The 21309-nt window shown below is 34.9% G+C and overlaps 1 protein-coding gene across 7 annotated transcripts in view; it reads right to left on the bottom strand.

The window, feature by feature from the left end:
* dpy (fibrillin-like protein dumpy) overlaps nt 1–21309 on the bottom strand; it is a 256661-nt gene that overhangs the window by 92619 nt on the left and 142733 nt on the right. For all 7 annotated transcript variants that reach the window (XM_080147847.1, XM_080147848.1, XM_080147849.1 and 4 more), the window contains exons 20-37: nt 20761–20974; nt 20108–20272; nt 19541–19787; nt 18355–18799; nt 17668–17826; nt 17285–17402; nt 15559–15831; nt 15059–15255; nt 11784–11932; nt 11157–11429; nt 8637–9392; nt 5234–5300; nt 4547–5011; nt 4212–4400; nt 3779–3907; nt 3016–3100; nt 1151–1206; nt 672–791 (exon numbers count right to left, since the gene is read on the bottom strand). In XM_080147847.1, coding sequence (XP_080003973.1) covers nt 672–791; nt 1151–1206; nt 3016–3100; nt 3779–3907; nt 4212–4400; nt 4547–5011; nt 5234–5300; nt 8637–9392; nt 11157–11429; nt 11784–11932; nt 15059–15255; nt 15559–15831; nt 17285–17402; nt 17668–17826; nt 18355–18799; nt 19541–19787; nt 20108–20272; nt 20761–20974 — 4107 coding nt within the window. The remainder of the gene's footprint in view (nt 1–671; nt 792–1150; nt 1207–3015; nt 3101–3778; nt 3908–4211; nt 4401–4546; nt 5012–5233; nt 5301–8636; nt 9393–11156; nt 11430–11783; nt 11933–15058; nt 15256–15558; nt 15832–17284; nt 17403–17667; nt 17827–18354; nt 18800–19540; nt 19788–20107; nt 20273–20760; nt 20975–21309) is intronic.

Here is a 21309-nt window from a genome sequence, read left to right as displayed (position 1 = left end):
AAATTAATTTGTTTATTTGAAAAAGTTAATCCCATTAAAACCCAAATCTTTCAAAATTAAATTCTGAAAATCAAAAATGAAAACAGAGAAATTAATTATTTGTGGAATTTCGTTAATAAAATTAAAACTTTCGGCAAATAACAAAGACAATAGGATTCATAAGTAACGTAAGAACATAAATAGCAGCTAAAAACAGCAAAAGGGAAGTCCGAGTGGTAAATATGTTATTATATTTAAAATGAATTTTAATATAAATCTAAAATAACATTTTAAGCTCCTATATATCAAATTTGAATTAATCCTTTTTCATTAAAAAAAAAATATGAATGTTTCTATAAAAAAAGATCAAACCATGCCAAAAACAACATGCTTATTAGTATTTAGAAAAGCTATGGTTATTTACAATCTTAAACTTCAAGCATTTTTGTAAATTTATTTATAAAAGGACAAGAATGAAACCAATTAGAACCAGACAATTTTAAAGGCAATTTTAATCCACTCTAAAAATTTAATGTCTGTACTGTTCTATATTTCTTTTCATAAAACTTGTCCCTTACTTCAATCACCCTTTAAAAGCAAATTTAGCAGCCAAACGATCAATAGTATTTTTTTTTAATTTTGTAGAAATCAAAATGTCAAAACAGATAAATCCGCAACCTCACGAGTCTTACCTTGTGCGCAGCCTTCGGTCGGATCGCAAATTTGGCCTTCAACGTCGGGGATACACTCGCAGTCGCGACAATATGCGGTTGCAGGACAGTCGCGGTTGCTGGTGCACTCACATCGCGGTACTAAAATAATTAAACCGTTAGTTTATCTTTGAATTTTGTGTTGCTTTGCGGGGACTTGAAGGAATATGACAATGGCCGATCAATTCATGTACATCTCCAATGATGATACATAAAATTACAAATTTATGGGCTGAAATGTTGAACACTCAACTTTATTAACAAATCAATCATAATTCAATAAAAGCTCCCAAAGTTGTAAGGCAAACGAGTAAAAAAAGTAACACTTTGGGGACTAGCGTAATTAACAGCCAAATGTACCCTCTTTCACTGATTGTTTTGACAATAAAAAACCGCATAGATTAAAGCGCAGACATTCTAAAATGCCGCGAAATATTATACATAATCAATCAATCACTTACCATCAATACATTGTGCAACATGATTGTTTACTTCGCATTCCTGTCCGGAGCCGCATCTAAAAATATTTCTATGATTATACCATACATTTACATGAAGCAGTGCAAAATCATTCATCTTGAGTCAAAAATTGAATGTTACAAAATAATTTTTCATCATATCTAAATACAGGAATAGAAGAATATGCTCTTAAAAAGGTAATATTTTTTTTTTTAATTCAGTTTTTAAACAAAGTACCTACCTAGTTTTCATTTTGATATGCTCATTTAAAATCTTAAACATCCCTTTTTATTACTAACTCCTGATTTCAAAAAACAACATTTATGACAGATATAAGAAAACTGGTTCTTTAACAATACACTGTAATTCAGTTATGTATTTATCCGTGACATGTGGAAAAAACTACAATTATAAGAGTAATATTGTATTGAGTATAGTACAGGGCCTTTGGATTTGATCATGTTCGAGTATAGGAGGAACCTGATCTTAGAAATAAAACATAGAAGACAGTTTTAAAAAAAACTTTCCAAAATACAAAACAAAAGTTTATCAATTACGTGAAGATTATTTTCTAAAATTATCTTTCATATTTTAAGATCAGGTTTCTGTTATTAAATGTAACTCAATTCTGAAGTTCTCTTTTGTATAGGTATCTAAAACCAACAAAACAAACTTTTATTGAATAAAATAATTAGTTTATAAGTGTAAAACTTTCTCTGTGTACATTTTTACAAAAGTTCATAGAGCACGTTTTAGAATGGGCTGGTTACTTAAAAAATTATCAAAAATCACAATAAAAGGAAGCCACTTTTAATTAGACCAGCAGCTTCGCCGTTTGCATCTAAGGATTATGTATTTAAATGTATAAGTAAGAAAGGAGCAGAAAAAGAGACAAAAAAAACATCCCAAAGCTTAAATATGAAATATAATAGCCTTAAACTATCCCAAGATCTATTTGAATTTTCCCAAAAATATAGACCTCAATCAGCTTAGTAACTATTGAAATCTTTTTGAATATCTCCATCCTGGCGGGCACAGGATGCCAGCAAACCTGGCAGGGTCATCCAGGTAAAGAGCAAAAATATTTTTTTGACTAAAACAAAGCATTTTATCATACCAAAATACTAAAAAATCCTCTAGTAGTACATCCTTATATAAAATACAGGTGTTCAAGTCACTTTCAGGTTCCAGGTATGATCCTGCAGGTCCTGATCCTCCAGGTCTCCAGAAATATTTAAAAGGCTCCTGTGGCCGTAATTTTTGACTTAGAGACTTCAAATTTTAAACTTAAGCTTTTCTTACATGTCTACATAACGTATTAAAATTTCATGAAGATCAGCCGCCATTTTCCCGCCGACCGCCGACTGCGGCGGCTGGCAGCTGCCAAGTACAGCTGCGGCCGCTGAAACTTATATTTGATATTTCTAACGTAAAATTTACATAAAAATAAACATTTTCTGGAAAAAAAATTTTCTTCTAGCTTCAAAAATAAAAAAAGTTACAGCCGTTTGAAATTTTTAAGTAAAAAAAGACCTAAAAACAAAGGTTGTTAAATAAAAGGGTGAAGGAAGCGAAAATTGACTTAGACTTATAAAAGGTCGGAAATTCATTATCAAACCATGGACTTGCCCCCCCCCCCCCCCCGACCGATTAAGGTGCGGCAAGGGGCCCGACTGTAAGGGGTTAAAGCTTCAGAAGAAAACAGTAAGTCTTCTTTATATAAAAGGATATGATTGAAAATTATTTGCAACAAATTACTGAAAATAACATAGGTAGGTAAATTATTTTAAAGAAGATAACAAATATGATGGAAAAATTAACACACCTTAGTTATATAGTAGCTGCTCTACACCGAAAAATAACTTACTTGTTTGGAGTGCAAGGATTCAAACACTGGTTGTTGATACAAGCTTGTTTTGGAGCACATTCACTGTTGCTCTTACATCCAATATCTACAAATATTATAGAATTTGTGTTTGTTTGACTTTAACAAAGTATTTAAACAGGCATAATTTTATGTCTGCGACAATTTTCTCAATATAGGTTCGGTCCGTACGTACGTAACGTATAGCTCTTATATCCAATATCTACAAAAATTATACAGTTTGTGTTTGTTTGATTTAAGTAAAGCATTTGACTGGCTAAATTTTAAATGCCTCTTTACTACATTTATAGTAGGTACGTACGTAAGTAACGAATAGCTTCCATCGTACATTTAGGTATGATGTTAGAATTGTCCTATGGATTGAAATGATAAATCGTGTAACAGTGTGATAAATTAAGAAAGCGTACCTAGTAACCCTGCAAATATTATAGGTTTTTTTACACATTTTATACATGATAATTTTTTTTAATTTTAAAAAATTAGTCTAATAATCATACTATATACTTGATTTTTTAAAAATATGGATTGTATACCAGAGCTGGATCTTTAAATCATTTTAGTGGTGAGCCAGATCGGGGTGAGCCAACTTTCCACCAATGAGAGCACAGCATTTTATGAAATGCCACACTGTGATTGGCTTAAATTCGACTCACCCCGATCTGGCTCACCACTAAAATGATTTAAAGATCCAGCATAATTTACGGTCTATTGTCCCCTCCCTCCCTGACCCCTAAAGTCGAATTACCTTTAATACAGCCATAGTTAGCATCAGTCTTAAAGCCAGGTGGACAGAACTTGCATACAGCCTTGTGATCCTCAACCTCGCAGGGCGTATTGTCAGGACATACCTTGCCCTCGCATGGGTTCTTACACTAGAATGGGAGCATTGGTCCTTGTTTTATTAATTACCAAAAGTAAGTTAAGATAATGCAAGAGAGAGAGAAAGAGAGAGAGGAAGAGAGAGAGAAATGAGGGCAAGAAAAAGAGAGAGTGATAGTGAGTGAACAAATTTACAAAAGGATAAAATAGAAACCAAAAAAATGGAGATTAAAATTAGATAAATAGAAAAAAAGATATTGGAAACAAAAACTTACAAAAAGAATGTAAAACATGACAAAAAGGTTATGATAAGACAATATTATATAAAAATGAAACATTAATGCAAAGACCACTTTCCTGGTAGTTGACACAAGCTTGATGGGCGGGGCACCCCCTATCCTTCAAACAAATCGACACGGAGGGGTTACAACCCTCCACACAAACACACGTGGGCAGGTGGTTGAACACCTGGCACTGTTTGTCTGTCGGGCAGATGCGGGGGTTGTCGCAAGGATTCACACAACGGCCGTTGGAACATCCCAGATGGGCTGAAAACAAATTAATTTTGAGGATTTTTAAAATTTTCATTCGAGGATTTTTTCTCTCAAAAAGAGGAAAAATGTTATGTATGAATATTTTTCAAATAATAAAATAAATTAGACATTTTAAGATATCTAGATAGAAAATTAGGTACCTGGACACTCACTATCCTGTCGGCATTCAACTTGGCCATCTGGACAGGTCAAAATACCCTGCTGATTAATAACAAGACTGTACTTGCATTTACAGACAGGCTTGTGGTTGGACATCACACACTGCTTGTTCAAATCACAGCTGAAACTACTGCACGTGCTATCACAACGTCCATTGCGGCAAGCCGCATCATCGGGGCAATCATTATCGCCGCGGCAGCCGTTGACGACTGAGGGTTGAGTCGGTGGCTGGGTGTTGTCATTCTCGGCGCACCGCGCAGATGGGCGACAACGGACGTGCGGCCGGCCAACGTAACATTGTGGGCATTCGCAGCGCGGCTTGTGCAGCACGACAGTACACAGGGCATTGTCGCCGCAGGCGGCCCGCAGGCTGCAAGGATCGATACAGCGGCCGTCTTTGCAGGCAAGGTCCACGGCGCAGTCAGTGTTGGAGGAACATTGTCCTTCTACAATAAAAGATTGTCAGATTTTTAAGACAATATTTATTATATCAATTATTCATGATAAAATCTAGAAAACAAAATTAATTTACATATGGTCTTTAAATAAAAACACAATCTGACTTTTCTATAACACAAGAAATTATGGCTCGTTTATACGGACAGACTGACGTATAAATTCTATATATAGAGTAGCTGCGCTACTTTAACAAATGGCAGGTGTCCTACCTTTATCCTTAGAACATTCCACAAGCGGATCTCCAATTGGCTTATCAGCAGGACAAACGCATACAGCCTGTAAAAAAATACAATTTATTGATAATGTTTGCAAAAATTGGGCGTTTCCCTAAAAAAGTCCTCCCCTTATTTTAAATAAAATGAAAATAAAGTGAAGGGGATAGTTTAACGTGTTTGTATTTTTAGGCATAAAGAAAATGTACCGCCCTCTTAATTTTTTAATTTTTCAAATCCCACGTTCTGTGCTCGCTAGATTATCCAAGGGAAAGCACAATCTGAAATCAACGAAGAACCGTAATCAGCAAAGTGTTTTGACAAATTTTTGCTATTTGTCTTAAAATCAATTCTCTTAATTTTATTCATTCTTTAAAAACAATGTACCGTGTGCCGCCTCAATACGTACGTAAATAAAGTTTGTTGAACGTGTCATGAGTAAATCGCAGGGAGGTAAGGACAAAGGCAATACATTAATCTACATCACCTTACCCCCCCCCCCCCTTATTATTCTAAGCTAACAAAGATAATATTTAATGCGTAAAAATTTACAGGAATAAGATAATGGTCGATTAATTGATTACATTCCCTATGCTGATACACAAAATACCCTTCTATAGATTACAATTAGTTGTTGAATCATTTGAACAAAAAAACTTAGTGAACCAACCAATCAAATTCAATAATGTATATTCATAAAAAAGATGCCTTGTTAATGTTTTTGGTATGATTGGAGGGGGGTCGCTGTTAATAATAGTCCCCAAAATTCTTAGACCAACGAATAAGAAAACGTTATCATAAAACTTTTGTACAGCCTAATGTCCCTTCCCTTACTGGTAAATTTGGAAGATGATTATTTTTACATTTAATATCCTTTATCCAAGAAAATAAAAATAAAGAAGACCAATGTTTTACTAAACAATGCAGGATTGAGCAAAAATTGACGTCAATGCCAGGGATAAGAGGAAGAAAGAAATAAATTTTAAAATTGTTTGAGAGAAGAAAAAAATATTATTACTCCAAGCGCGGTCCTTTAAAAAAAGAATATTCGAAAGTAAGTATATATTCACAATTTTTCTTTTTATAAATGCTATTTAAGTGTTTTTACACAATGCGCAACGATGAAAAACAAAATTGCTCCTTATGAGGATTAGAATTATTTGTTTTTAAGTTTTGACACTGCTGAGGTGGATTCTTAAAAAAAAATTGCCCCACTAATCGCCAAGTGGGGCAAAATTGTTTTCGTGAAACAATTTTGCACCACTAAGCGATTAGTGGGGCAAATTTTTTTTAAGAATCCACCTCTGGTTTAAACTAACCAATCAAGATTTAATAAAAGTATTCTAAGGAGGCGAATGTGAGACCATGTTTATAAAACTTTAAGTACCAGTATGGTTTTAAGTTTTTACTTTTCCTTTATTTCAGCATAAAATTGGAGAAAATAAAAAGAAAACATTGAGGAAACAAAATCTATTTTTTATCTCCTCAAAATAAATAAATATACATTTAGTATATAATCTGTTTTGTACGCAATTTAGGCTGTTTTTGACGTATATTGTTCTTTAATCCAATTGTTTTCTGCCATCATTATATGTCTCATGTAGTATTTTTTTGTCTGAAGCTTATGATTTCAATAGCTACTAAACCGCTTAAGATCTTTATTTAATGGCAGATTAATAAATGTAGGTTAATTTGTAAGATCACAGATCCTCTAAATGCTATGGTCGTAGGTTATTTATGTAACAATAAGGCATAATCTAAAGAGCGTAGCAACTCAATGATAATTAACAAAAAGTCTGTATGTTCATTTAAACATATTAAGCAATTTTTAAAGGTTAATTTTGGGTACTTTCATTGAATTACGAAGGGTTGGTTCTAAAACAGTGATGTCTAAACTGTTAAACCAATAATTTTAATCATAGAAAGGGGTTATTCTGTTATTTTGTTATCCTTGGGGATGTATATTGTATAATCCATTGTCTTGTCCCTTACAGCCCTGAGTTATACAACAAAGTCTAATCTAATATGTATGTGTTTAATTATGAACTTTTGTTGGCTTTTCTTCTGTGGTTGCATCAGGTCTAAAACAGCATCAAATACACAAAAATTACGCAGTTTACACAATAGTACGAATATGGACAATTTTACGCGCGTTTACTTTATTTAAGCGCTTTCTTTGAAATGTTGAAATGAGCTTATTCATGAGCTTGTTTGTTGGTTCATATTATTATAGTGTTGCCATAAAACCATGGCCTAGGGTTGCCGAATACCACAATAGAAATCTAGATCCCAAATTACTGAGTTAGACCAATAAGAACACAGTGTAGGTACAATTCAAACATATTATTGTTTAGAATGTGTACACATTTTGGTATAAAGGTTAAATAGTTGAATTGCTTTGCTTGGAAAAATTTTATCGTCCAAATTTAGTCTCTCGTATTAGGATTAAATTATATACGACAAAATACAAATATAAATTTCCGTTTGATACAATTTCCTTTAAGTTGGACATAATAGTGCGTCTGATTGTCCATCTAGGGTTATTAAATCTATTGGAAAAAAATTCTTTGTATTGCTGACTTGATCTTATAATATGCAATATGAGGTTTACAGATATAGGACAACTAAAAAAATAGTATTTTCATATTTTTTCTTTGTTTGTACCTAACAATTATAGTAGATGTAGATTAGGACACAAAAATCCAAAAATAATTCTTCATATCATACATATTCCCTGATAGGTGCTTTTTGCACAGAAAAGTTTTTTTTAGTTCTGTACAACATAATCTATAATACAAAGTAGAACGATGTCTGTCTGTCCGTCTGTCCGTCTGTCCGTCCGTCTGTCTGTCTGTCCCTTAAGATCTCGGTAACCACTGAACCGATCGGATTCTACTCTTCAGGGTATCTACCTATTGGTCCTGTGGTGGTTTTAAGCTATTTTCTCGGGGGGTGGGACACCCCCAACCCCCCCAAAAACCAAAAAATCCCCCCCCATTTTTTTTTTTTTTTTTTTTTTTTTTTGAAGGAGTTTCCATGGTCCTTTATGGTCTCTCGCAATAATTTTTTTTTATCACCTCTTGGGCAAAGCCCCTAGAGGCTAGGGGCGAAGCCGCTAGTACATTTATATAAGATTACTTTTTATGAAGAAACTAATGAATTTTAAAAAGAAAAAAATTAATATAAAGGACAAATCTTAGCTTTGTTTCACCCAAAAACATTTAAATATGGAACTAAAATGATTCTTAAGGCGGTTTCCCTCATATCTAAATGCGAGAAAAAATCTAAATAAGAGGGGGGGGGGAGGAAGGATAGATGTCAGAGTGAAATCACCAGTATTTCGCAAACCTTTATTGTGCAAAATTTTGCCAATTACGTGAGCTACTAAAAAAAATTCTACCTGTCCAAGCTGAACCTTGCACTGGGCATTCAGGCCACAATCCACGACGCGGCACGGGTCTGTTAGCGGACTACCACACAAGCAGCCGCTGTACGCGTCCCCAGTGCATCCAGTCTTGCACTTGCACTCGTAGGTCCCCACCAGGTTGTTGCAGATCGCGTTCTCGCCACACGGGCTTGACAGGCACAGATTTTTGTCCTTGATACATTGTACGTTGGGATTACCGATGTATCCAGATGGGCAGGAACATTCTTTTGTGTGGTGGATCGTTTTACATTGGGCGTTGGAGCCACAGGCATTAGATTGAGCGCATGGATTGACACATTGTCCGTCGCGGCATTGTTTGCTTGTTTCGCAGTCATTATCACCGACACACTCAACCCGGCGACACTCAACTTTCGGGTTGCCTTGAAGTCCTTGTGGGCAGGTGCAAAGGGGGCTGTGATTGCTGACACGACATTCGGCAGTTGGTGCACAGTCGGCTTGTTCGCAAGGATCGGCGCATTTGCCGGCGACGCAGGATTGTGTGTGCGCGCAGTCGGTGTCAACCGCGCAGCCAGGAGTACAGGCGCCGAAACGGCAGACGTGTCCTTGTGGGCAGGCGGTTGTGCTGGCGCATTGGAGGCGGCAAGCCCCGCCAACACATTGTTCACCGCACGAACATTGGGCGGTGCTGGTACAGGATTTTACGCAGACGTCGCCTTCGCCGCATTTGGTGCCGGCAGGACAAACGCCAGATTTGGAGCAGAGGCGGACCTAAAAGTATAAAATGAAGTAAACATTTGGTAAAACACTTCATGTAAAGTAGAACAATGTATGTCTGTCTGAATCTAAAGATGTCGGTAACCGCTTAACCGTTCAGGCTATGTTTATCAGGCAGTGCACCCAACGGTTCTGTAATTGTTTTAAGATATTTTGCTGACAATCTACAATGATAATGAAAAATTTTTTTAAAGCAAAAGAAACCACTGAAATTTAATTAGAAAATGAAGGCGAAGCCCAGGGAGGCTGCCGGCGAAGGTACTATTAATACGTATAGTTTAAATTTTTAAAAAGCAATATTACTTGTAAATAAATACAAAACAAGGATGACAACATCCATAAGTAGCGAAGCACAAAAAATAAAATCATGGATGGTAATACGTACAAGTATATTTAAAGTGTATTAATTAATTGATTTATTGGAGAAAATAAACACGAAACCTTGTTTTATTTTGTATAATGATGACAATCAAAGTAAATAACATAAAAGATGCTCATAACAATGGGAAAAATTATTTTGATACTGACATCCCAAAAAAGTTTTGAAATTGGACCAAAAACACCAAAGATATGAGGAAATATATAAAACATAAAAAAAATAGCAAAAACCTGATAAAAAGCAGTCTGACCGACATGCTTGTTTTCTTAAAACGACAGGAAATTTAATTTTTAAATCCTTAACTTAAAAAGATTTGGAAAATTGGACTATATACATCAAAGATATGGAAAAATTTAAAAATAGCCAAAAACCTGCAAAAAGGAAGCCTGACCGTCATGGTTGTTTTCTTTAAACAACAGGAAATTTAATTTTGATATGTGTAACTGAAAAAATTTTGGAAATCGTACCATAAACACCAAAGATATGGAGAAAAATGTAAAAAATTTAAAAAAAATAGCCTAAAACCTGCTGAAAGACAGTCTGACCGTCATAGTTGTTTTCTTAAAAGGACAGGAAATTTAATTTTGATATCTATAACTAAAAAAATTTTGGAAATCAGACCATAAACACCAAAGATATGGAGAAAAATGTTAAAAATACAAAAATAGCCTAAAACCTGCTTAAAGGCAGTCTGACCGTCATAGTTGTTTTCTTTAAAGGACTGAAAATTTAATTTAGATATCTATAACTGAAAAAATTTTGAAAATCGCACCATAAACACAGAAGATATTGAGAAAAATGTTAAAAATACAAAAATAGCCTAAAACCTGCTAAAAAGCGGTCCTACGGCCATCGATGTTCTATACTTAATTGTGCTCCTTATTGATGGGAATGTTGTCAAGAAATTTCAGCATTCTATCTTTTATAGGAGCTGAGTAAATCCCATTTCCCCCATAGCGTTACGGACTGACGGACGGACTGACGGACGGACAAAGTGAATTATAGAGTAGCTTCGCTACTAAAAATTAGTTTTGTCTCTTCATAATATAAACTTATACGAAACTTTTTCTTTTACTTAAATAACAAAATAAATATATTTCTGATTCATACTTTTTTGCACAATAAATAAAATTAGATAGATTCATTAAGTTCCAGGTAAAATCGTTTGAACATAAGAAGTACAGCAATCATAAGAAAAAATAAATGTTAATGGGAAAAAATGATTAATTCAACATAGAATAAGCCATTATAAATTTTTAAACTGTGTATAAATGAGTTATATAATATGTAGATCTTTTTATTTTACTTATATGACATAGTGACTTTCAAATGTACACTTGATATAAAAGAAGCTGCGCTACAAAAAAAAGATAAAATACCTGATTGACGCAGCCTACATTAGGGTTACCGGTCATTTCCCGCGGGCACGAGCACAGGGCCTGATGACCGATCACACTACACTCGGCACATGTGCCGCACTGGCTGAACAGACACGGGTTCTGGCACTGGCCCTGGATGCAGGCAGCGTTGCCCGCGCAATCCGCATCGCTACCGCAGCCTGCAACGCAGAAACGGTCGCGGCAGACTTGATTGCCGGCGACACAGTCGCTGTCGGAGCTACATAATGGACGGCAGGCGCCTTCCACGCAAACCTGAAATATTAATTAGGTTGATAAGTATCAATATTTAGGGAACATTGGACTGGTACCCAAAGTTTTATAGCCCCTTTATCTTATTACTTTGAGTTTTTTTCAAAAAAATTTTATTGTTTGGTTCCTATGTAGTAGTGCCCAAACTTTACAACCAATTGTTATAATCTATATAAAGAGGTCATCTTGATTATCCTATTTTTAGTTAGTTTTCTTCAAGCTTGATTGGTTAGTTCAAACTAACAGTGTACACACTTTTGCACATCATTATTTGGGATGTTCATCATTTTATACACAATTATCTTATCTTTCAAGGTCCCAGGAAATTTTTTTGGGTAAATTTAGAAAAACTGTTACCTCATTGTTAAGACAGTTATCATTATCTCCATCACATATGGCGGCACAGAGCCCCTCCAGACAGGTATAGCCGGGAGACCCGCAGTCACTGTTCTGTCTGCAGGATTCAACGGGCTTGGTGCAAGCCCTTCGGGGATCTCCAGTTAGTCCTTAAATTTAATGTATATAATATACAATTTTATTGCATTGAATTAAAGTCGTTTTGACTTACGCAAATGGTTCGAATGTTCTCTGAAAGAAAGAAAAACTGTTGTCCCTTCAATAAAAGATCTCGCTAACCACTGAACCGATATAGCTTTAAACTAAGAAGCTTCATAAAATGTCACAGAAGAGTTTTTCAATTTTTTGTGGGGGAGGCTGCCTTCACCCTTCTAATAGAAATCCCAATAATAAAAAAAAACATTTTTTGAGTTTTTTAAAACTAAACCGCTGGTAATAAGTAGGTCAGAATAATATAAAGATTAACCATTTTGTAGAAATGTAAGATAATATCATTGTAAAGCGTTTTTCTTTTTCTAATGTAAATTGAGAATAGAATAAAGATTCTTAAAATCAATTATTCAGCAACTTGATTAAAAAGTAGTTTTTATACTTACAAAAAGTCATTTTGGGTTAAGTAAGAATTAGAAAATCTTTCCCATAGATTTTTATATTAGAAAAAATTTAATGCCCAATAAAGATAGGGAACTGCTTGGTTGGAGCCCACTTAGGGTATTATAAACATTTTTTTGAACGAAAATATGACTTTTTGACTAAAAACAAAGGCATTCTTCATACTTATTTCATGTTATGTTGTGTTAAAAAAGGGTTGGGAGAGCCCCTTGGGGTTAGTGCCCAAAGCAGATAGGGGCCTGATAAAAAAAGCATTGAGGGGAAAAGGGTAGTCCACTAGTAGATAAGGAGATTGTTCTAGAATAGAATAAGAGGATCTAAATCTATATATATGTAAATGCTTATATCTTTCCTCGTGTGAAAAAATAAAAGTATAGCCTGGAGAAAATTGGCTGTCCAAATATATAAAATTAGCTTAACAACTGAATGAGATTGTACTTTCAATAGAAATTGTAATTTCTATTTTTTCTACCAACTATCAAAATATTTTCATTTTATAGAAAGTATACCTACTTTATAAGTCTTTCATTAAAAGCTTAAAAAGAAATAAAAGGAGTGTGGAATGAAATTAAATAAAAGGAAACAAAAAACCATTCCTTTTTTGTTCAATGTAATTTAGGAAAATCAGAAAAAAATAACATTACAATTTATCCCCAAAATGTGTATTTAATCTATTTTTAAAAGCTCTGTTTCGTGATTTTTATTTAAAAAGTTTTCAATTAAAATTAATAAGAACTACGTTTTAGTTTTTAGAGTTTTACTAATATAAGTTTAGTACGTGTATCAATTAAGAGGTTAAAAACATTTTATTTTAGTGGAAAATCAATCCTGTATTACTATTTAGACAACTAGAGGCTACTCCCCTAGAAACCTCTAGGGGCAATTGACGGGGAAGATACCCTCCCCCAAAATAGTTAAAAACATTCCCTGGACCTATATGAAGCTTCATTGTAAAAAAGAACCATATCGGTTCAGCAGTTAGCGAGATCATTCGCTACAGACAAAAAAGCATACTACTTTATATAATAGGATATATTTTTTACTTATTCCCTCTTCTCCAAAATAAATATTGAAATATATCTCGTTTCATGTCATCTCATTATTGGAGTATTGGTTGGTACAAACTTTTAGTGTCAAACTTTTTCACCTATAATTCTATTCTACAAAAGGGGTAATTTTGTCCATCATAATTCGATTGCACCTCAATTGGAAGACCGCTAAGAAGAAAATGGAAAAAGAAAACTGTAGGATTTATAAACATTGTGTCAACCTCCTAACTGAGTAGTTTATTAAAGGGCTCGGCTGCCTGTAAGACTCAGGGAAATCAACCTTTTAAAATTTTAAAAATCAGCTGGAAGTCTAAACCTGACCAAAATATGGCTATCTCTTTTTTCAAAAAAAAAAGCATCCAAACGAGTATAAATTTGAGGCTGAATAGCAACTGCCGAGCCCTGTTTTACTGAAGGATTTTAAATGATAAAATACTTAAGGTTTTAACATTTACTGTAACCTTTCATGTTTTACATTATAATTACAAATTAAAAGGTCAGATTTAAATTCAGGAATAAACGTATAAGTTCTTTTCTGCTAGTTAAAAACCTTTTTCTTTTATGCTTTTTTTCTCAAATAATTAGTATACCTTCAAAAGTAGAAGATTATCTCACAAACAAAACAAAATTTTATATTTAGACATTAAGAGTTTGTTTCCTTTCTTAAGATCTCAGTGTAAAACTAAAGTTAAAACTTAAAATTAAATTTAAAGGATTTTTTCTAATATTTTTGAAGATTTTTTTTTGTACAACATAATTTTAAAAAGTATTTAATTTTTGAATATGTATTTACTATGTTGATTATTCAGATTTTTTATTTGATTTGAATCATCTAATATTTGTGTAATTGTATAATTTTAATTTCAATTCATTTTAACTCTTTTCAAGAAGGTGGGGGTAATTTACTTCGGGACCTCTTGTGAATTTGGATTTTAAAAAAAATTAAATTGTTCAATTAGATTAAAATCGTTAATATGTATGTAAAAGTAAACACTCAGATAAAAGAATTAATTAACCATTGAGTAGCTTCGCTTTTAAATATTAGCAAATTTACATATCAATTTATTACAAAATCTAATATAGTTAAGTGATGTAGATAGAATAAAAATAACATGTTAATGTTAAATCAATTCTAAATGTTAAGCTATCTAGTAAATAATGGTATTTCTATTACCAATTACCAGGAACGAAAATACAATAGTTATAAATAATTTATTTCAGTGGATTTTTAAAAGCGCAAATACTCTTTAAATGAAAGTTATGTTCTGTTACCTGTGCTTTTATGTCTAATCTATAATCTTCACTTAATTGCGTTATTGTTTTTAACTCCTTTCAGATTCAACTCATTTTGTTCTAGTAATTATGCCCCACCCTTTTAACATTTGGGTAAGGGGGGGGGGGACAAGTAGTACTACTGTATGCATCATTTCTTAATCGAAAAAAAATATTTTTTGGAGGGTGCTTTTGTACATACTTTTGATGAATTAATAAATAATTTTTCTCTCGAATTACACTTATCAATTCTAAAAGTAAAAGGTTTAGTGAATAAAAATATATTATTTTTTTCACTTTTTGAGAAACAGACGAATAGTTTACTAAAAACAGTTTCCTTACCTGCTGGGCACGAACATAGTGCTTGGTGGTTGCCAACCGAGCACAGGGCGTTGGCCCCGCAGGGTTTGCTGGCACATGGATCTGTACACTTGTTGTTGATACACGCCTGGTTTTCACTGCACGTGGCGGAGGAGCGACAGCCCAGCTTGCACGTCACACCCTGGCAGATTTCCTCAGAGTTACAGTCGTCGTCCAATCTAGAGAAAGATTTTTTAGTTCAAACTTCGTCCACTAGGCGTTGCATACTAGATTGTCATTTTAAAGAAAAGCTTTTGAATATATCTTCTTTGTTGATGACAATAAGTTTGTAATAGTGTAGCAATAGACTAGCAGCTATGAGGTTATAAGGTCAATTGAGATCTTCTTTTATTGGTTTAGGTCGGTAATAGCCTACTTGATAAAACGGAACTAGCGTTTTGGATTTTTAAGATGTTTTAAACAAAGACTAAACAATGACACACCTTTTGAGAAAATTATAAACTAAAATTTTAAAATCTAACCTGCAAAGAGCCTGACAAACATTGTTATCACAAACTTCATTCACCGCGCATGTCTTATCATTGAAGCAGACATTCTTACAGAACTTTCCATCACACACTTGCTGGTCCGGGCATTCAGCATTGCTGGCACAGGTCACCGGCTGGCGGACACAGCCTACCACTGGTGTCGGGTTGGGTATGAAGCCGGCGGGACAGGTACACTGGGCCCGATGGTTGACCACCTGGCAGTTGGCCTGCGGGCCGCAGGAGTCAACGGTGCATGGATCAATACATCTGCAATATTTGAAATTGTTCATTTTGGAATTGAATACGCCCCTAGAAGTCTCTAGGGGCCCTTTTAGTTTAAAAAGTAAAATATTTTATTTGTGGGGGGGGGGTTAATTTTTTAATGGGAGGGTGGAGATACTCGCCCCAAAAATAGTTGAAAACCTACCCTGGACCTGTAAGAAGCTTCGCTGTAAGGAAGAACCATATCGGTTCAGCAATCGGCGAGATCCTTCGTTACAGAGAAAAGATCTTACTACTTTATATAATAGGATAGGATAAGTAGATGGCACCTTTAAAACTTCTTAAATGATAAGAAATAACTCTTGCAGACAATTAACATATAAGTAAAAGTATTTTTTCTACAATAATATTCTTGATTTATTTCTTTTTTAATATGAAACAAAAGAGTATTCAAATGCAATTTAGGAATTTAATTATAATGTTGAACAGTGTAAATTTTTTAACCCTTACAGATCGGGGGGGGGGGCTCCAAGAGCCCCCCCCTCTAGTTTTTTCAATCTCATTTTTTTTGTAGGTAAGATGGAGTGCTGTGACTTCATGACTTTTTAAGTTTAGTAATTATACGTCGGCAAGAGTTGATTTTATTAGGATATCTGGTCTGTGTCGGTCGTGGTGTCCGGTCAAAGTTAGTTGGGTAGCACCAAAATTAGAAAAAAATTCTAAATAAATCTTAATTTCTACATTATGACTTTTGTGTATAAGGAGAAACCTAAAATTTTTTTGGTGAATACTTAGATATCAATGACCTTCTTAGAAAAGTTGTGTTATGACCGTTTGACCGCTCCCTGACCGACTTTATGACCGATTTTTGTCCGGCTTTTACTACAGACATATATCATAAATATCGTGGATTCTATTACAGCTAGAGACCTATAATTTTTTTTGGTAAATCCTTGAGCAACATCAAACAGATAAAAATATTAATTGGCGCCGCCAACCGCCGTTTTACCGCCGTAACCGCCGAAAATGGCGGTTTCCGTTATTTGCCGTTTTTCGGCGATGATCAGAAAAAGTAATTTTTTTGTTATGAAAAATAAAAGTTCGTCCTAAAATTTTGTCATCCTAGCTGCAAAATTGGCCGCTCTACAGCTGTTTTAAAATTTAGCGGCTGGCCGCTAAAAAGCGGCTAAGGAGCGGCCTGGCCGCTATGACTAGAAAAAGTAATTTTCTCTAAAAATACACATGAACCACCAGAAAAAAATTTTACGTCTTTATCTGTAACAGGAGCCGAGATAGAGGGGGGGGCTCTTGGAGCCCCCCCCCCCCCCCCCCCCGATCTATTAAGGTGGGAATAGGGGCCCGATCTGTAAGGGTTAACATATAACTTAAATTATTTAAAGGATCATTCTCTTAAACAAAAAAATACGTTAAAGAACTACTACCTTAATAGAACCTAATAGCTTATCTGGAGTGAAGCTAAACTAACAATAGTGTTTACCTGTTGTTCATACACGTGTTAGACTCTGGGCAGTCAGAATTAGCTCGGCAACCCACGACACACATCTTGTTCAAACAAACATGACCAAGGAAACAATCATTGTCAACCTTACACGTCACTAAACATAAATTATAACATTAACAGGATTATGTTTTAGGACATACTTACATTTTTAGGACTTCATTAATATTATAGAGATGCTTGTTGTAATAGGAATCAGTTTTCCAAAAATCGGATAGATAGGAAAATTCAGGACATACGGATCGAACCTAATTATATAAAAGATTCGCTTTCAAGAAGTGACCCCTATCAACAGGATTATGTACTAGAAATCAAAGGTAAAAAGAGCCATCATGTGGCGTAACAACAAACTAAAAACTTACACATGCAAAGGCCTTGCAGACATCTCTCGTTGAGCGCACAGTTTTCATCCGTCTGACATTGTGGCATACAGATGCCCTCTGTACAGGCCATTGACGTGGGACAGTCAGGGTTGGCATAACATGTAGAGGGGATTCGCACACATTCAACATTAGGATTTCCTGAAATTGAAAATCAAAATCAACATTGAAGGTTTTGTCTCTAGTGTGTCTTTCTGTTTTTCTATTTATCTGATTGTCTTTTAGATGTTAGTTTATCTCTCGAGTATCAATATATGTATAATAAATACTAAATATGTGTCTGTATGTCTGTCTAAAATTTTTATCCTCATTTCACATACTTGTGTGTCTATATACTTATAAGCATTCTGTTTGAATGTCTTCCTGTATAATGTCTATGTGTTAGACAAATAGACAGTCTGTCCTTCTTACTGTTTATCTGCCTGTCTAATAGTTTATATGTATCTATATTTATATATCATCTATCTCTTTGTCTGTCAGCTTATTTATCTCAATATATGTCAGACAATTTGCCTGACTATCCGTAGATATATATTATTTGTCTGTAAATATGCCTCTCTGTCTGTAATCTATCTACTACTTGTCTGTCTTTCTATATGTACGAATGTATATCTGTCATTTATGTATATGTCTATCTGTTTGTCCGTTTGTCTATCTGTATGCCTATACCTGTAAAATCATGAGGACAGCTGCAGAACTTTGTATGACCCGCGACACTGCACTGAGCATTCAGTCCACACGCCCGCTTATTATCACAAGGATTCTTACAGATACCATCGTCGCATATCTCACTATCCGCGCAGCTCGCGTCCTGTGTGCAGGCGCCCGTTATCTGCGGCTGGATACAGGTAAACTTATCGCAGACCAGATCACCGCGGCAGTCGCCGTTAACCCGACACTGGATCTTCTGACAGCCAATTTTCTCGTCGTTGGGATCGCCGTAGAAGCCATCAGGACATGTACAAACGGCGCGGTGCGATTTTGCGGCGCAGATAGCATTGCGTCCGCAGATTACTGGACCAGCGCAAACGTCTTCGCATTCAAAGAGGCCGTTTTCACGGCCGACGCAAGTGTCAGCTTCGCCGCAATCAACATCGTTAGAGCAGCGAGATTCCTAAAAGCAAAATTTAAATTAATATTATTCATAAAAAAAAGTTACTTTTAGAAACAATTTTAACGTTAATAGATGGGCGGATATTGTGATAGGGGAAATTTTGTCGTCAATAGTCCTTAGATATTGGTAAATTTGGCCCTCCATGGTCAGGAGAGGGGATGCGGTCTGGCGTGTCATTAATTAGTCAGTTGGGAGAAACATTCCTTCAGGTTATGCGAGAATCTCTTGCAATGTCCAAATATTCTATATCCATTTCTGTTTTCTACCTGTTTTATATTTTAACATTCTATTCATGAGTACATTTCTTTTATGTATGTGTACTTTGAATAAGCTTTCATACATTTTATTGAATGTACAAAAAGTACCATGCATATTATATTAGAATGTATTTCATATTTTTCAAAATTACGCACATTTGAAAAATATGTTCAATGCTTTTAACAGGGGAAAAAGCAATAGTTATCTATCGCATCGTATTATAAAAAGCTTTCCGCGGATATGAAAATGAAAAATCATAGGATTAAAACCAGTTTTTTAGCCCCGAGGGGCCGAAGTCCCGTTTTTTTTTTAATTTTTTAATTTTAATATTTGTGGAAAACTATGTACCTATAATACGATAAAATATATATTATTTTTCAGTATGTTCTAATTAGGCGGATATTGATCAGTTTCGAAACCCATACTCGAAATAACATTATAGATTTTACTAGGTTTTGTGTAAATACCAAAAAAGTGTTATACCTGTACACAAAATCCTTCTTTGCATGAATGTAGCAGGGGACACTGGGTCGAGTCCTGGCACTTGGCAACACACGAGCCACTCACACAAATCTGGTTGTCCAAACATTCACGGGAGGACTTGCAGGGGGGTGAGCAGATGCCGAAGCTGCAGAGCATACCGGCCGGACATTGTTCTTCGGCGGTACACAGCTGCAGCTGGGTACAACCCTGGGTTGGGTCACCGGTAAAGCCGGCCTTACAGAAGCATCTAAAAAGTAGGTCAATAAATAAATAGGTATAGATGGTAACATGAATGGATGGATGGATAAATAGATGAATTGATGGATTTGTTTAAAGAAAGGTGGATTTATAAATTAATATAATATATGGGGGTTGATGGATGGATGTATAGATTAATAGATAGACAGACAAATAGACAAACATTCAGATCAATAGATAAATAATTAGAGGGCTAAATAGTTAGATAGATGGATTTATGGGTATACAAATAGATAATTAATAACTAGATAACATAACTAGGTAATTATGTGTATAAAATAGATGTAAGATAGATAGATAAAATATTACCTAGAAACATGGTTAGCCGCTTGACATTCCGTATTCTGTCCACAGACATTTGGTAGGCTACAAACATCCACGCACTTGTTGTTGACACAGGTACGGCTAAACGGACAGTCAGAGTTGGCAACACATTCCAGCTTCAGACACCGGACATCTGGGTTACCCTTGGTTCTGAAAATATAAATTATTAAGGATTTACTCAGATACAAACCAGGTAGCTACAGGGATAAGACAATGGCCAATAAATTGATGTGTATCTCGAGTGATGATAAACAAAATTACCCCTTCTGTAGATTAAAATTAGTAGTTAACCAGTTTGGACACTCAACTTAATGTACCAAAATTCAATAAAAGTCCCCAAATTTATCTTAAGGAATATGACAATAGTCGATAAATTGATGTACGTCCCAAATGACGATTTTTTAAAGATTAATGGAGGACAACTTTGGACAAACTAATTTAGATCTAAGATTAAGATTTAAGATTTAAAAGCCAACGACTTATTTCTAAAACTTCGGGTACAATTTAATTTACAGTCCTCCCTGACTAAACAAATTGTTCCTATATAACTAAGACTACTATTAATATGGTACTAAATAATATGATTCTAAAAGTTGGCAAAATTCGTCAATTTCATGAAAAAAGTCGTATTTCCTTACCTAGCAGGGCAAGCACAAGATGGTTGATGATTAACCGGGCTACAGATGGCGTCTATTCCGCAGGATCCAGGTATTTCACATGGATTCTGGCACTTGCCGTTGTTACAGGCAGCCGTCGCTGGGCAGTCAGTGTCGCTGATGCATTGGTCAGAGGACAGACACTTGCCTGTCTGGTGCAGGACCTTTCCTGGCGGGCACACGCACTGGTAGCTTCCTACATACAAATATAAATATTAGAGACAATATCATCATATAAAAGTAATAAAATGTCATCAGTCTGTCTGTGTGTAGCGAGGGATCTCGCTATTCCGATCCTCCTTTACAGTGAAGCTTTCTGAAGAAACAGGAAAAGATTTTTAACTATTATAGAGGAAGGTAACTCCACCCTCCTAGGGGAAATTGCAGCTGCCTATCTTTAATAGTAGCCGAGTAAATGAAGGCCATTTACATTTTAAGCATTTGAGAAGCAAAGATGAACAATTTAAGTAGATTTTTATTGATCTTAAAATTCTTCCAAAAATTTCAGCCATCTATGTTAAAAGTCTATAC

The sequence above is a fragment of the Acartia tonsa genome, chromosome 14 (assembly GCF_053477335.1).
Source record: "Acartia tonsa isolate MP-2025a chromosome 14, ASM5347733v1, whole genome shotgun sequence".
NCBI classification, from domain to species: Eukaryota; Metazoa; Arthropoda; class Copepoda; order Calanoida; family Acartiidae; genus Acartia; species Acartia tonsa.
This window is presented reverse-complemented; position numbering and strand designations above follow the sequence as displayed.